Source organism: Phycodurus eques, chromosome 2 (genome assembly GCF_024500275.1).
Source record: "Phycodurus eques isolate BA_2022a chromosome 2, UOR_Pequ_1.1, whole genome shotgun sequence".
In the NCBI taxonomy this organism is placed as follows: Eukaryota; Metazoa; Chordata; class Actinopteri; order Syngnathiformes; family Syngnathidae; genus Phycodurus; species Phycodurus eques.
The window spans coordinates 39,190,195-39,205,723 of NC_084526.1; the positions used below are offsets into that span (position 1 = coordinate 39,190,195).

Consider the following 15,529-nt stretch of genomic DNA (forward strand, 5'->3'; position numbering starts at 1 on the left):
CGTCAATACTACTTGAACTATTATGAAGCGCTTGATGTCAACTAGTAGAACTAGTAAGACACAATTGTGCACCCAATTCATTCCAGTAGTACACTGAATTGGCTTACTGGTGAGGACAAAGCGCATACTGGTACATGGACCTTAGGATGGCTATTAAAGATATCGAATTAATGATCAAATGGTGTCCCATACAAAACAGTCTGATATGATACAACTGTTCAAGATGACCCAGCAAGAAAGGATATTTTCATCTTAGTGATTTCATTACTTCCAAAATGAAACACGATCCACTCTGGCATCGGTTGACTCTTGTTCTATTTTTTTTAAATCATCGCAAATAATGTAAAGGGAATTAATTAATTCTAGACGGAAACCCTCAAAATCAGAAAGAAATCAAATAAAATCATTAACACACATACACAAATCAGAGGCAGATATGATGGAGATGCAGTTGTTTTTACATTGCTTTATTAGTGAAATATATCTCAATTTGTTTGCTGTGCTATCAGCAAATTAAAATTTCGAAAACTATATTTCATTCCACACTTTAAACTATTTTAATATATATTATGTAGCATGAATGTTAGCTATAATGGACTTACAGGTGACATTTTAAAGAAAATGTCAGTCCAGATATTAAGTGTTATTATCTCATCGACGAAATTAACATAACAGTACTTGCTTTTCAGGATTAGAACATAAAGGATAGCTATTGTACATGACAAAAGAGAGACCATATATCGTTTTCAATACGAGAGACAAAGAAAAGAATGTGCTTCATTTCAGCAATGTTCACATGTAAACTTTTCCACAGGTGCACTTGAAGCAGAGGATCATTTTAAGAAGTGTGCAGGTGACACTCCAGAAGTAAGACTTGTTGATACAAAGTGCGCAACTTTATAAAAGCATCACATAGCTTTGTTGTCAGTGACGAGAACCAGCCCACAACACCCGCCCTTGTCAACAACCTCTAAACACAGCATGCGGTGTAAACACATCTTACCATTGAGAAAAGAATAAAACATTGTTTAAAAACCTATAGACCTACCACTGTATGAAAAGTCCATTGTGGATACACAGTATGATATGTAGACAATTCGTCAATGCACATAAACACAGTTTTCAATTGAGTGCTGCAGTGAGACTCCTGCTAAATGATACAGTCACGTGTTGGAACATGCTTCACAATGAGCAGAAAAAAACAAAAAGGCTGATTTATGTAGCGGTGGACCGGCTTTGAGTGACTTGTACAGCCATAATAAAAGCTTCATCATTTTGTAGGAGGCAACAATTTAATTGTGTCTAATAAGAGAGGCATATAAAATGATGCATAGTACTGTAACATACTCAAACTACTTTGCATCTGCACACAGACACGGATGTGGACTAGAATTCGTCAAGCATTGAACTGGTCCTGGCATTGGTACATTTCTAACTCCATTAAACTACACATACTTGGCTTACTTGCACTTACCCCACACATTTTGTGTTTTTAAGGGGCATACACTTCCCACCTTGATGTGTCTAATATACTGGAATGAATAATGTAAAAGCATGTATACAACTTAATAGAAACAATACATTTTACCCCTGTTTCAAGGAAAAAAAGACTTCAATGTCGGATTAGATTTTAATTTAAGAATACAGTGGTGCCTTGAGATTTGAGTGACCCGACTCACGAGTTTTTCGAGATATGAGCCGTTGTTCTGCCGCCTTTTGCTTTGACTTGCGAGCAAAAACTCGCGGTGCCAGTCAATCAACTAACTTCGCAACAAGCAGCAGTTTGGCAGATACAGTAATGAAAAATTGTTAAAAAAAGAAAACTCAAGCTGTTCATTGTCAATCCCAGTTGAAGTTTAGTGTCAAGCTCAACAAAAAACAAAGGGAATTAAACATTGTGCATTCAAAACAACCACACGATATTGCCTTTAAGCCCACAAGCTTAATGCTAAAACAAACGCCAGGCTATTGAATAGCATCTATGTGGTGGTGTAATAACCCTTCAAACAATGAATATTTGAACACAAACAGTGGGGCAAGATATGTATAAAGCTAGTATAATAGTACTCCCGGGCATACATTTTTTTTTTAATCCTCTACGAAAGACTTCAGGTAATATTAGTGTGGCTTGCTGAGGACTGACCCGTTTCCATGTATACGGAAACCATGGGCAGCCGTGGCCCAATGGTTAAGATCATCGCCTGCCACCGTGGGGGACCTAGGTTCAAGACCCCGACCGGACCATCCGCCAACATCCCCCGGACTCACGGCTGTGGGGTCCTTGAGCAAGACACTGATACCCTGAAATGCTCCCCAGGCGCTTCAGCTGCCCCCTGCTCCAGTGTGTTCCACTAACATGTGTTAACCGTGATGGGTTAAATGCAGAGAACAAATTTCATGTTCATGACAATAAAAAAGATGATTCTGATTCTATCTGCATTATACTGCCCTCAGGTGGTCAAAACATACACACACTAGAAGGACTAGCAGAGTCCATTGTCCAAAAACTGTTTAATTATTTACATTCTAATAATGTCAATATTGTATGTTTTTATAAAGTACAATATATAATATTTTTTCTTATTAAAAAACACACTCGAAAATATTTTCTTGTTTTTGTTTCAGGCTGGAACAGATTAATGGCTTTTCCATTAATTTCAATGAGAAATTATGACTTGCGATACAAGTGTTTTGGGTTACGAGCGTGGTCACGGATCAAATTAAACTCGTATCTCGAGGCACCAGTTTAATTCACTAATGAATCGGATGACTTCACTGTCATGCCTGTTATTCATTTTAAAAAAAATGTTTAAATTACTATTAGACGCGGGCAGTGATTACACACCTGGACCCACAATACTTGTCACTTACACAATTAACTCTTTACTTTTTACATGACGTTACTTTGCTAAAGTGAAGTAGAAGGACAACTTTCATAAAAGTGTAATGTGAAACCAAAGCCATGAGATTAATGTTTTGGTTATACGTAATAGTCCCATGCAGGGTCGGAATAATGCACAGGCTTGCACAGGGTCCCACACTGCTCGGCCGCCAAATAGGCATTAAAAAGATATTATTTGATTTAAATCTACATTAGATGAAAACAAAAAAAAAACATTTATTTCAATGGCTCACAGCAACTTCCAAAGCAATAATACAGGCGATTGGACATAAGGGGGCAAGTCCACAGACACCCTGAAAACTTTTAATATGGCTCTGGTCTCATGGCTAGTGTTTGTCATTTCACATTAAATGAAAAGACCCTGATTTGTAAAATTCAGAACACTAGCAGCGATAAGACACCTTTCACTCCAGACGTCGCCATTCCTTGTGTTGACCGAAGTGAGGGCTACGTGTCGGCCCTTTGTGCGTCTTACAGCCGACAGCTGTAATTTGGAACTTCACAACATCCGGCGCCGCTTGGCTTCTCACTTTTGTATCCGCGAATAGACTAATCCACGCCGTCGAAGCCCTGTGCATTCTCGATGGCGATGTGAAGTTTCTCCCTTAGTTCCTCAAACGACTCGTAGGGTGGAAGGTCCAGACGGTTAAAGCTTGATGGAAAAAAAACGGAAAGACGATCCAAAGTGAATCACAATTAGAGTCCAAAAATCACATCCGCCCACAAACTGCGGTACAGTGCTACCTTCAGACATTAGCATCTCTTGTAAATTGTCAGCTCAAGAGCATCTACGAAAAGATGTTTGAGCATGTATTCTACACCCTTGACTTGCGAGAGACCCGACTCGACCCGAGGTTTTCGAGATACAAGCCGTCGCTTGGTCTATTTTTTGTTTTGAGTTGCAAGCAGGCAGCACGGTGGACGACTGGTTAGAGCGTCAGCCTCAAAGTTCTGAGGACCCGGGTTCAATCCCCGCCTGCGGCTCAGAAAATGGATGGCTGGATGGAGTTGCGAGCAAATATTTGTGCTTGCATGAAGCTGTTTATTGCCACTCCCAGTTGAATTTTACTGTAAAACTAAATTAGACTCACGTGCAGCGTATTCAACTCGTCATCCATCCATTTTCTGAGCCGCTTCTCCTCACTCGGGTCGCGGGCGTGCTGCAGCCTATCCCAGCTATCATCGGGCAGGAGGCGGGGTACACCCTGAACTGGTTACCAGCCAATCGCAGGGCACATACAGACAACATTCACAGTCACACCTACGGGCAATTTAGAGTCTCCAATTAATGCATGTTTTTGGGATGTGGGAGGAAACCGGAGTACCCGGAGAAAACCCACGCAGGCACGGGGAGAACATGCAAACTCCACACAGGTGGGCCCGGGGATTGAACCCGGGTCCTCAGAACTGTGAGGCTGACGCTCTAACCAGTCGTCCACCGTGCCGCCCGTATTCAACCAAACCACATATATTTGTCTGATGAATAAACGCTAGATCAACGCTAACACACAATGCAAAATGCCATAGACATACCATCGGCTAATGAAACTAGCATAGATGTTGTGGTGCTATATCCCTTTTAGTGACGGCCATTTGAATACAAACGGTGCAACAAAACATGTAGACAAATAATATAACAACTCACAGGCATATATTCTTTATCCTCTGCTAAAAACAACTATTATTACTGCAGCTTACTGAGCTAGTTGTGACCGTCTTTTGTGTATAGACATTTGCATGGATTATACTACCCCCAGATGGCCAAGGCGTGCGCACCAGAAGGTGCTGCACAATGAATGCGTAAAATCATGATGCCTAAACTGTTTAATTCTTTGCATTCGATTTAATGTTATTACAGTATGTTTTTATGAAGTACAATACTCTAAACTTCTATTTGTCCTATTTAGAAACACATTACAATTTTGTATTCGTATTCTATTGTGGGGTGCGTAACAGATTAATGGCAATTCTATTCATTTCAATGGGGAAAGATGAGCATAGTCGTGGAAAAGATCAAAGTTATAAGTCAAGGTAGCACTGTCCTACTGTGCACTCAGTCCTCACTTGTGTGACAATTCAGTGCACAAGTTAGATACTTTAAATGAAACGCCAGATGATTACTAGTAGAATTTAACTCGTAGTATTGGGATTACGCCATTGTCAACTTGTGCACAGTTTTATCTCATATCATGTAGTTGCCCTACTAATTTTTTAAATGTATTAGTCAGATTCATGCAAGAATGCCAATGCTGCCTACTAATGAGGACATAGCGTACTAATACATAGACCTCAAGCTGAATATCAAGGATATCGAAGCAGTGCTCAAACAGCTTGCCACAGCGAGTTGATAAACAGTGCCCACATGGCAACTACAGAATGAGTCAGTGCCCACTCGAGGGCGCCAACATACTGATACGTCAAAGCATGCAACAAAGTCAACCAAGCAAATTGGTAAGCGCATTCCATCGGCTCATTCCTGCTGTAAAAACATGTCTCCGATAGCAACAAGGTACTTAACGGCACCTCACATGATGAATAGTGTCTCGTTCCTTCGATAAATATATCCTGTTTCTAACGGGTCCAATTATTGACCTGCATCAAGGAACGCCCAACACATTGTTAAATCTACTGAAGCACTGAGTGGTTGGAAGTAAATCTTTAATGACTAAAAATCAACAATCAATTATTTTCAATAGTGAGAGGCTATAAGAACATTTCAACAAGCTCATTTTCTGTTCATTTTTGGAACAGTGGACTGAACTTTGAACTAGTTCACGCTTAAAATGAACTTTCCCAACACTGAATGAAAGTCATATGGTTACTCCTGCGGTACAAGCCTGTGGGGAGAGTATATTTCATTTGAGTCTTTTATTAACTCTCAAGGCTCAGTGCTGGCCATCTGTGTCCACCTCGCTTCCTTTTTGAAAATAAAACATTTTTGCTGTCTTAATGCAATTGTAATGAAACTTCACGTGTGAGTATTTTTGTCAGATTTCCTTTATTCCTAACTTTAGCTATTTGACTATATCAATAATATACTGTTTACGTCACATTGTACCCTTTTGGATATATCACTGCCAACACATGACTTTTTTTTCCTTTTTTTTTTTAACCAAGTTACAAACGTTTTTGTACAAAGGAACAATTTCATGTAATAGTCTTGGTTTCCAAAAGAGGCATGTAATGGCTTAGTGTACTCAAATTGAGAAAAAAAAATGAATGACATAATTTGAATTTTTAAAAAGTGCAGTTGCATTGTCTTTACCGCTTATCGTCACTAGGGTTGCAGCTATCTTCGGTCGGGAGGCAGGGTACACCCTGAACCGGTCGGTGCATTGTATGACCATGGAGAAGAATTACATTTTCATTTAAAGAGTGGAAGCTCCCTCGGAAAGAAGAATGTAATAGAAAGATGTAGAAAGATGTAGAAAGACTGTACTAATAGTGATGAAGAAAACAAGGTGGCAGTGAGAACACCATTTTTGAATTTTGTATTACAACCTACGTATTGTGCAAGCCAATTGGAATCTGAAGGGTTAAAAAATATAAATGAATGGAGACTTTATATTAATGAAAAGACAGTAGTTAGTTAGTTAGTTAGACAATAGTTGCAACTTAATGCAGCATGGTCCTCAACGCTGCCGAACGCGACTTAACTGCGAACAAATTACAGAGAAGCTGAGTGTCTCCTTGTACAGTACTGTGTTCAGTTATTATATTTTGTTATTTATTGCACATCAATTGTTTTTTCGTTTTTTTTTTTTTCCTTCCCTGATATTCTATGAAGACGTAACTTGTAAAAGAATGGTGCAAGGAGCATGACAAATCAGATAAAGAAAACCAGACCTTTAGCATTAAGTACTGAGAATCTTTGGAATGTGTTAGGAAACGAGCCCGAAAACATTGCCAAATTGTCTTGTAAACTTTCCACAATGTTGTGATAAAACATGTCTCCCTACAGCGAGAAGAGCAGCATGCAACCTAATGCTCGTTTGAACACGTTCAATCTAGTTTCAAACGGTCATAAACTTCGATTAGTAGATTCAATTATTTTGATCGAGCATTCATGTTATACTGTGTTGCCCAACTACTGAAATGCCCCTCCCTTGATAAAATTAATAAAATTCCCATGACGAGCTGACAAACAATCTAGGAGGATCGCTCACCATGTGTGTGCTCGGGGGAGTTTGTCACGCGTTCCCCACAGCTCAATGGTGAACCGTTGTGGACCATTAGATCCTGGAAAATTCATTAAATAGCACACAAACACAAGGGTAATTACAATACGCGAATCAACAATGCCAAGAAAGACAGCAAACTTGTGGACCCAAACTGTACTTGTTAATCTCACCATAAAGTTCTGCAAAACCGTTCATCGGGACTCTGGAGGTTCCAGTCACAAACTGCAAGAGACGAATTCGCTTTTCGGCATCCATCAGCAGTACTGCCTACGAAAAGGACAAAGCGAAAGGAAGAACAATAATTAAACTCTTTGGAAAAAAGAAAAACAACAGAAAACATTCACCCCCAACAAAAACTCCCTTAAAGGTACATTTATAATTATAGTGGTGCATTGAGATACAAGTTTAATTTATTTAGTGACCACACATGTACAGTGTAAACTATTCAGACCCCCTTAGATTTTTCACTCTTTTTTTTTATATTGCAGCCATTTGCTAAAATCATTTAAGTTCATTTTTTTCCCACAATGTACACACAGCACCCCATATTGACAGAAAAGAAATGAAAGAAATTTGTGAAATTTTTTCAGATTTATTAAAAAAGAAAAACTGAAATATCACACAGCCATAAGTATTCAGACCCTTTGCTCAGTATTTATTAGAAGCACCCTTTTGTGCTAATACAGCCATGAGTCTTTGGGGGAATGATTCACACTTAGATTTGGGGATCATCTGCCATTCCTCCTTGCAGATCCTCTCCAGTTCTGTCAGGTTGGCTGGTGAACGTTGGTGCGCAGCCATTTTCAGGTCTTTCCAGAGATGCTCAATTGGGTTTAAGTCAGGGCTCTGGCTGGGCCATTCAAAAACAGTCACGGAGTTGTTCTGAAGCCAGTCCTTCGGTATTTTAGCTGTGTGCTTAGGGTCATTGTCTTTTTTGAAGGTGAACCTTCGGAGAAAGTTTTTGTCCAGGATATCCCTGTACTTGGCCACATTCATCTTTTCTTCGATTGCAAACAGTCTCCCTCTCCCTGCAGCTGAAAAACACCCCCCACAGCATGATGCTGCCACCACCAGGCTTCACTGTTGGGACTGTATTGGACAGGTGATGAGCAGTGCCTGGTTTTCTCCACACATGCCACTTAGAATTAAGGCCAACAATTTCAATCTTGGTCTCATCAGACCAGAGAATCTTATTTCTCACCATCTTGGAGTCCTTCAGGTGTTTTTTTTAGCAAACTCCCTGCGGGTTTTAATGTGTCTTACACTGAGGAGAGGCTTCCGTCGGGCCACTCTGCCATAAAGCCCCGACTGGTGGAAGGCTGCAGTGATGGTTGACTTTCTCCCATATCCCGACTGGATCTCTGGAGCTCAGCCACAGTGATCTTTGTGTTCTTCGTTCCCTCTCTCACCAAGGCTCTTCTCCCCCAATTGATGGATGGCCAGCTCTAGGAAGGGTTCTGATCGTCCCAAACGTCTTCCATTTCAGGATTATGGAGGCCAATGTGCTCTTAGGAACCTTAAGTACAGCAGAAATGTTTTCGTAACCTTGGCCAGATCTGTGCCTTGCCACAATTCTGTCTCTGAGCTCTTCAGGCAGTTCCTTTAACCTCATGATTCTGATTTGCTCTGACATGCACCGTGAGCTGTAAGGTTTTATATAGACAGGTGTGTGGCTTTCCTAATCAAGTCCAATCGGTATAATCAAACACAGCTGGACTCCAATGAAGGTGTAGAACCATTTTAAGGATGATCAGAAGAAATGGACAGCACCCGAGTTAAATATATGAGGGTCACAGCAAAGGTGTCTGAATACCTATGGCTGTGTGATATTTCAGTTTTTCTTTTTTAATAAATCAGCAAACATTTCAGCAATTACGTTTTTTTTCTGTCAATATGAGATGCTGTGTGTACATTAAATGCGGGAAAAAAATAACATAAATGATTTTAACAAATGGCTGCAATATAACAAAGAGTGCAACATTTAAAGGGGTCTGAAAACTTTCCGTACCCACTGTAACTCAAATCCTCTTACTCCATTGAAATGAATTGAAATGGCATTAATGCATTCCAGCCTCCCCCCAAAAACATATTTGTAAAAAAAAAAAAAGAAAACTAGAACTATATATATAAAATTGTTCTTTATAGAACCATAACAGTAATGACATAACAAAATAGATGAAATAAACGATTTTTGCCAAACATTTTTGCTTCAATTCAATCGGGATTGTACTGCTCCTTCTGGTCTGAGCGCCTTAGCTACCTGGAGGCATTAAAATACAAAAACACGATTGTACTTCACATGGAGCTAATTTCCGCTCCACGCTAAACCGCAGTAATAGTCATTTTTTGGGGATAAAGAATATGCCTGTGATTATTCTTATATTATCTGTCTAGAAGTGTTAATCTACCATTTGTGTTAAAATATATATTACTTAAAGGTTTATAACACCATGACACCAATGCTATTCGTTAGTCCGTCTAACGGAAAACGGAAAAAAAAAATAATAATTCGTCCAAACATTAGCGCACTCCTTGAATAAGTCGAGTCACTCGTATCTCACAGCACCACTGCATTTATTTATTGTTACTGTAATTGGGCTTTTATTTATTTTTGTTTCTATTTTCCTATTTTACTTCTGCTGTGAGTCAGCCCTTCTTAAAAGGAAGCGGAAAAACAACAACAGAGGTTTATGGTCTAGTGGCTCCAGGCATGGAACGTCTCTTACTTTCCAAAACCATTGGATAACTACGTGGTTGGAGTTGTAGCCACTCTTGTACTTGGTGTTCTGTCTCCAGTCGTTCACGTCCACATCTCCGAGACCACACATGAGCAACTGGGGGGGGAGGAACACAAGATCAAATTCATTCATGAAAGGGATAATAAAACCACAGATCCACAGAAAACTCACCTCAAGCTCGTTCTCGTCAAAGATCTTGATCAGATCTTGAGGGATTAACTCAAAAAATCCCTGCAAATAAAAGCATGTAGAATTTGCAACTTAAACTATAAATACTAATCAACAGTGGAGGTTTTTCTGCCAGCCCAAAATGTCATTACATCCTTGAAGGCAGTCATCTGCTTCTGGATTCGGTTTACAAAGCGCCACTGCATCACAAGACTGTTGATGAGAACATGTGCACATGTACAATTTACAGACACAATAACAGTTCAAAACTGTTGATAGGAGGTATTTTTTTTTCTTCGTTGCTTACTGGATGTATTCCTTCTTGTTGTCATTAGTGACAACAATCTCTGCACCGTCGGGCTTCAGCTCATGCTGGTGAGTCTGGTGAGGGCAAACGGAACATGAGCGACAAAGGAAACGTATCCGTACAAGATAAGGTAAGGAGGCAAACATATCACATAGAACCAACTTGTCCAAAGAGTTCCTCGTCAATGGTGAACATCAAATCCAGGTCAGTTGGGTCGTTCTCCAAAATCCACTTTAGTGAATTAAAATATTCACTATCCTGAGAAAAGAAAAAAAGAAAAATCACAAACATGAGGCTGGATTTCCTTTTATTTCAAAGACAGAAGGAATTCATCCATCATAACAACAGAATGTAAATATAATAAAGGAGAGATTTCTTGAATTTGGACACTTACAACGGACTCCATGTCCTGCAGGGTTATGGGTTTCTGCAGCATCATCTTGTAGAAAGGCCGAATGAAGAAAGCTACACATACAACGACACATAAGGTCAAAATCTTTCATTTCATCTACAGTCTTCAAATCCATAACCCTTGTGAAAAAACTACATGTAAATTAAGACAAACTAACAACCAATAATAATTGTTTTATATTCTAGAAAACTTTATCAGTTTCTAGGAAAAGTTTGAGGGCCCCTGGGAAATCTCAGGGCCCCACACAATGTTCTGTGTTTCATCCTGAAGTTTCACCTGCAAGCTGAATCTCTTTGTGTATATTAAAGTGAACAAAAACTCACCATCAAGCAGTTTTCCATGCCAGACGGCCATGCCTGCCACACGGCCAATACACTTGAAGTAAGTCAGATGGTCCTCGTTGCATAGACCTGAGTTGGGATTAATCTGCAGTGTATAGTTGTCCCTGAAAGACCAACCACATCAGAATTAATGTTACTTAAAAGGCATAATCTTCTCTAAGACGGCGTGCCTCATTGCTTTCGTGTTTAAATAAAGATATTGCAACACAACTTAATGATCTTCTCCAACATGGTTTTGGACTCACGTGGCAGAATATTCAAAGAGTCCGTAGTAGGGGTTGAACATCTCTTTGGACATGAGGAAGAACCACTCCCGGGCCAAGCCTCCATAGTCCAGACCGGTTTCTCCCTCAAACTCCACCCACAGTCGTGCTTTCAACAAGTCTGGCCGCTTAACTAGGAGGATTTGCCGGTATGAGTCCTCCAGCACTGCATTTCGTCTCACCTTCATCTCAAATCTATTCGGGATGTTGTCCTACAAGAGAATATGCGTTACATTTCCTTTACAGAAACCCCACAAACAGGTTGGTCAACATCGGTTGACAACACTCACTGGTTTCTTCAACTTCTTGCGGAAGTAGTCATATTTCTGCTTATAATCTCTGGAATAAGGCACTGCCTGTAACCAAGCGTACAGACAACCAATCAATCCATGACTTAGTTTTCAATGATGATCAAAGATGAGAATTAGATATGATACACAATTAATACTTACTGGTCCAGTTATTGCTGAGTTTTGTAACCTAGGATCATCCCATTGTGTGGTCTTGGTGTCTATGAAATACAGACAGAAGACTTTTAGTTCACTACAAATGTGATCTACATCTGTGGTCAGATGTAGATCAGATCAGGTGAGACACCCACTGTGATCAATGTAGAATATCCTCCCATCTGTGTGGACCCTCTCCTCCCAACCAGGCTGGGGAGAATAAAAATGTCAACAAAGGCTCACACAAACATTCAGAGAAAAAAAAAAGGACTTTCAATAGATATACTGTATAAACTCACTGGCAATGGGCCGAGATCGGAGGGGTCAAGTGTGGGTCTACTCCTCACACGAACAGGAATCGTAAGCCTGGGATCTTGCTGATTAGAAGCAAACAAACATGTTCAACGGAAACAGGAAACGCTTACGTGAGTTATTGAGCATTTATAATTGTGTAAAGTGTACCCCTGCCTACTCACGGCTCGCTATTCACAAATTCACCGATTAGGTTTTTTTCTGTGAAACCTATTCTCAGCTATTCTGAAAAAAAAAATGTTGTGCTTTCTTTAACGCCCTAAAATGTCACAAGGTGACGCCAAATCCCTACCTAGCTCAAAGAAAATTAGTGATTGGTGCCAAGGAAGTATGTTGACTAAAAATCTTTGTATGGCAGAGAGGGAGCTAAGTTGAGCTGAGGTTGTTAACGGTAGTTACAGAGAATTCTTGAATGTGACCGAGGCCTTCAGTTGATGATTGGTTGGCCATTAGCAGAAATACAGTATGGCGTAAAAGTCTGGGGACATATATGGAAAGCAGTTTGAGAATTTATCCATCTAAAGTATCATGTATTTGTACACTATTCGCCCTCACTAGTAAGACAATTCCGTGAACTAGTAGAATCACTGTGTCTTACTAATAAAGTTTCCCCCCCCCCAAAAAAAATGCTGAAATTGCTTTATGGAAAGCTGTTTGAGCATTTATTCAATATCCTTTATATCCATCTTAAGGCCCATGTACTAGTACACTCTTTGTACAACCTAGTAGGGCAACTACATGTAACTAAAATTGTGTACTAGTTGACATTGGTGCGCTATTAGTACTACTAGTGAAGGTAGACGTTAACTAGTAGAATATTTATACTGGCACCAGTAGTAGTAGTATCACACAGATGTCATCGAGTGCAGTTTTGTCTCGCTAGGAACATGTAGTTGTCCTACTAGTTTGCAAAGGTTGTCCTACTAATGAGGACAAAGAGTGTACTAGTGCATTGACCTTTAGCTGGATATCTGATAAATACTCAAACCGCTGTCCATAAAAACATTACTAGTAAGACAGTTGTTCTACTAGTGTGCTGTACTGTCTTACTAGTGCTGACAGAGAGCGTACCAGCACATGGACCTATTATAGCAAGTATATCGTATCAACACTCAATTAGGTTTCCATAGACATATGATGTACCATACAGTAAAAGTGACTTTTTAATTGCTTGTATACAAATACTTGATCACAATTGTTTGTGATTTCTGTTTGCAATGTTTTTTGGAGTCTGATTTGGACAGGGATAATTATATAGTGTCTTAATAGGATTGCTAAACCAACAAATCGAACAATGGCCAAAAACATAGGACACGGGACTCTACTAGGGCTGTGAAAAAATAGGCTATCTCAGCTAAGTCGACCACAAAAATTGGTCAACGCAAACAAATTCTGTCTCGAGCCAATCCAAAAAATATTAATAAAAGCATATTTGGGCGGCCCAGAACCATTTGCCCACTCTACATGTTTACCACACGGAAATTTGTTGCACACTGATGCATTGTTGGACCAGTGAACAACATTGCCAAAAACGACAGAGCAGCGTCTGTAAGCGATTTTTAAGAGACTATTAGATGTGTAGGCGGCACGGTGACCAACTGGTTAGCACATCTGCATCACAGTTCTGGAGGCCTGGGTTCAAATCCGGCCTCGCCTAAGTGGAGTGCATGTTCTCCCCGTGCCTACATGGGTTTTCTCCGGGTTCTTCCGGTTTCTTTCCACATCCCAAAAACATGCATGGTAGGTTAATTGAAGACTCTAAATTGCCCGGAGGTGTGAATGTGAGTGCGGTGCGAATGGTTGATTGTTTATATGTGCCTGCGACTGGCTGGCGACCAGTTCAGGGTGTATCCCGCCTCTCACCCAAAGTCAGCTGGGATAGGCTCCAGCGCGCCCGCGACCCTAGTGAGGATAAGTGGTACGGAAAATGAATGAATGAATATTAGCTGTGTAATGTACATATAATATGATGTATGAGTGAGCTGAATGTTTTTTTTTAACCTAAAAGTTCTTTTTTTTTTTACCTAACATGGTAATTGCGAGAGCACTAATTCTAATCGCGAATGATAACAGTTTCGCAAAGGCTGATTTTGCTATCTCAAATTCTGTACAGAGTTCATACCATACACTCAGTACCAATATATGCAGTTTAAGGATAGAAGTCCAGCCCTCATAAATGAGAATAAAATGCATGTTAGGAGTAAAATATATATATATATATATATATATATATATATATATACATATATATATTTTTTTTGGGGGGGGGGGGACGATTACTCAACAAACTATCTACAGGATAATCGATTCTAAAACGATTCAATAATGACAGCCCTAGACTATACGTCTTCAATTCTCACCCAGGTTGTAGTCTTTGTATTGTGGTCAATGAAAAAGGGTCTTCCATTGGGAGCACTGCGGACCTCCCAACCAACTGGCATGGAGCCAGATTCAGGTGCGGCTTCCGGGCTCGGAGTGTGCTGTGGAGATGCTTCAGGGGGGACGGACGGTAAGGGTGGTGTACTAGCCCTGCTCTGTGTGGCCGCTGATGCTGAATGTGTTCTCTGTCAGAAAAAAAATAAGAATAATTTGAAGAGACGTTATACGGAGACTGCATGTTTTTTTTGGTATGTTATTAATCATAATAACATTGTAAATGTGTGCTGTACCTGCACCTGGGGCCGTATCCACGAGCTGGTTCGGGTGTTGTGGTTGATATAATAGCGTCTTCCTTTACTGTCTCTCTTTTCCTCCCATCCTGGAGACAGCCCCCCAGAGGTCCCAAGCACCTATTGAATAACATGAAAATAAATAACTGCGATCACATTTAAGACCCTGAAAAGTGAATGTAGAGATTTCTTTCGAAATACGGTATGCATGTTTGAAGGTAATTGCTGAAAACGTGTAAAGACTGAAAATTATGTAGTACTCAATTGTGGAGCTATAGCGTTAAACTGATCACCACTTCTGGTTTTCCAGATTTTTGGGGGGGCGTGGCTAAAACATGGCACAGTGGCGCACCTCGGACCCGGCATTAGTTGCTTCTGCCCCACTATATAATAACTTGAGCGCCTTCGTTCCCATTAGTGGTTATCCGGCCCAATTGCGACGTGCAGTTAGCTTCCTAGCTATGCCTACACCCCGAAAATGTATCTTCCATTTGGATAGTCCGCAGGGTTTGCCGCTTTACAGCCTAGTTGTCAGCCTTGAGTGCTCGCACGTCATGCAGAGCGTTTGAGAGCGGAGAGAATATCAATTTTTTTATGATTTTGAAGCCTCATTTTATGTACAAGGAAAGTTTTTAATCATTTGAAAATTTGAAAGGTTAATAACATTTCTATGAGGTGTGTCAAATTTAGAAATATTTCTTTTCACTTGACAAGGACTTTAATCACTGATTACCTCCTTAATATGCGTGAGCAAGTTCCCACTTGTAAGTGCAGAAAAAACAAACAATTT

The 15,529-nt window shown here is 40.1% G+C and overlaps 1 protein-coding gene across 2 annotated transcripts in view; it reads right to left on the minus strand.

The window, feature by feature from the left end:
* Positions 1-437: 437 nt before the first annotated feature.
* Positions 438-15,529, minus strand: part of nedd4a (NEDD4 E3 ubiquitin protein ligase a) — a 39,809-nt gene continuing 24,717 nt past the window's right edge. The window contains exons 13-29 of one of the 2 annotated variants that reach the window (XM_061670613.1): positions 14,746-14,859; positions 14,431-14,634; positions 12,058-12,135; positions 11,914-11,968; positions 11,765-11,823; positions 11,603-11,668; positions 11,295-11,524; positions 11,032-11,153; positions 10,691-10,761; positions 10,459-10,554; positions 10,297-10,370; positions 10,142-10,202; positions 9,993-10,052; positions 9,810-9,917; positions 7,254-7,350; positions 7,069-7,141; positions 438-3,554 (exon numbers count right to left, since the gene is read on the minus strand). In XM_061670613.1, the coding sequence (XP_061526597.1) occupies positions 3,452-3,554; positions 7,069-7,141; positions 7,254-7,350; positions 9,810-9,917; positions 9,993-10,052; positions 10,142-10,202; positions 10,297-10,370; positions 10,459-10,554; positions 10,691-10,761; positions 11,032-11,153; positions 11,295-11,524; positions 11,603-11,668; positions 11,765-11,823; positions 11,914-11,968; positions 12,058-12,135; positions 14,431-14,634; positions 14,746-14,859 (1,671 nt within the window). In that variant the 3' untranslated portion in view covers positions 438-3,451. Of the gene's footprint in view, positions 3,555-7,068; positions 7,142-7,253; positions 7,351-9,809; positions 9,918-9,992; positions 10,053-10,141; positions 10,203-10,296; positions 10,371-10,458; positions 10,555-10,690; positions 10,762-11,031; positions 11,154-11,294; positions 11,525-11,602; positions 11,669-11,764; positions 11,824-11,913; positions 11,969-12,057; positions 12,136-14,430; positions 14,635-14,739; positions 14,860-15,529 lie in introns of both variants that reach the window. The other variant, XM_061670612.1, reaches the window with a different exon arrangement.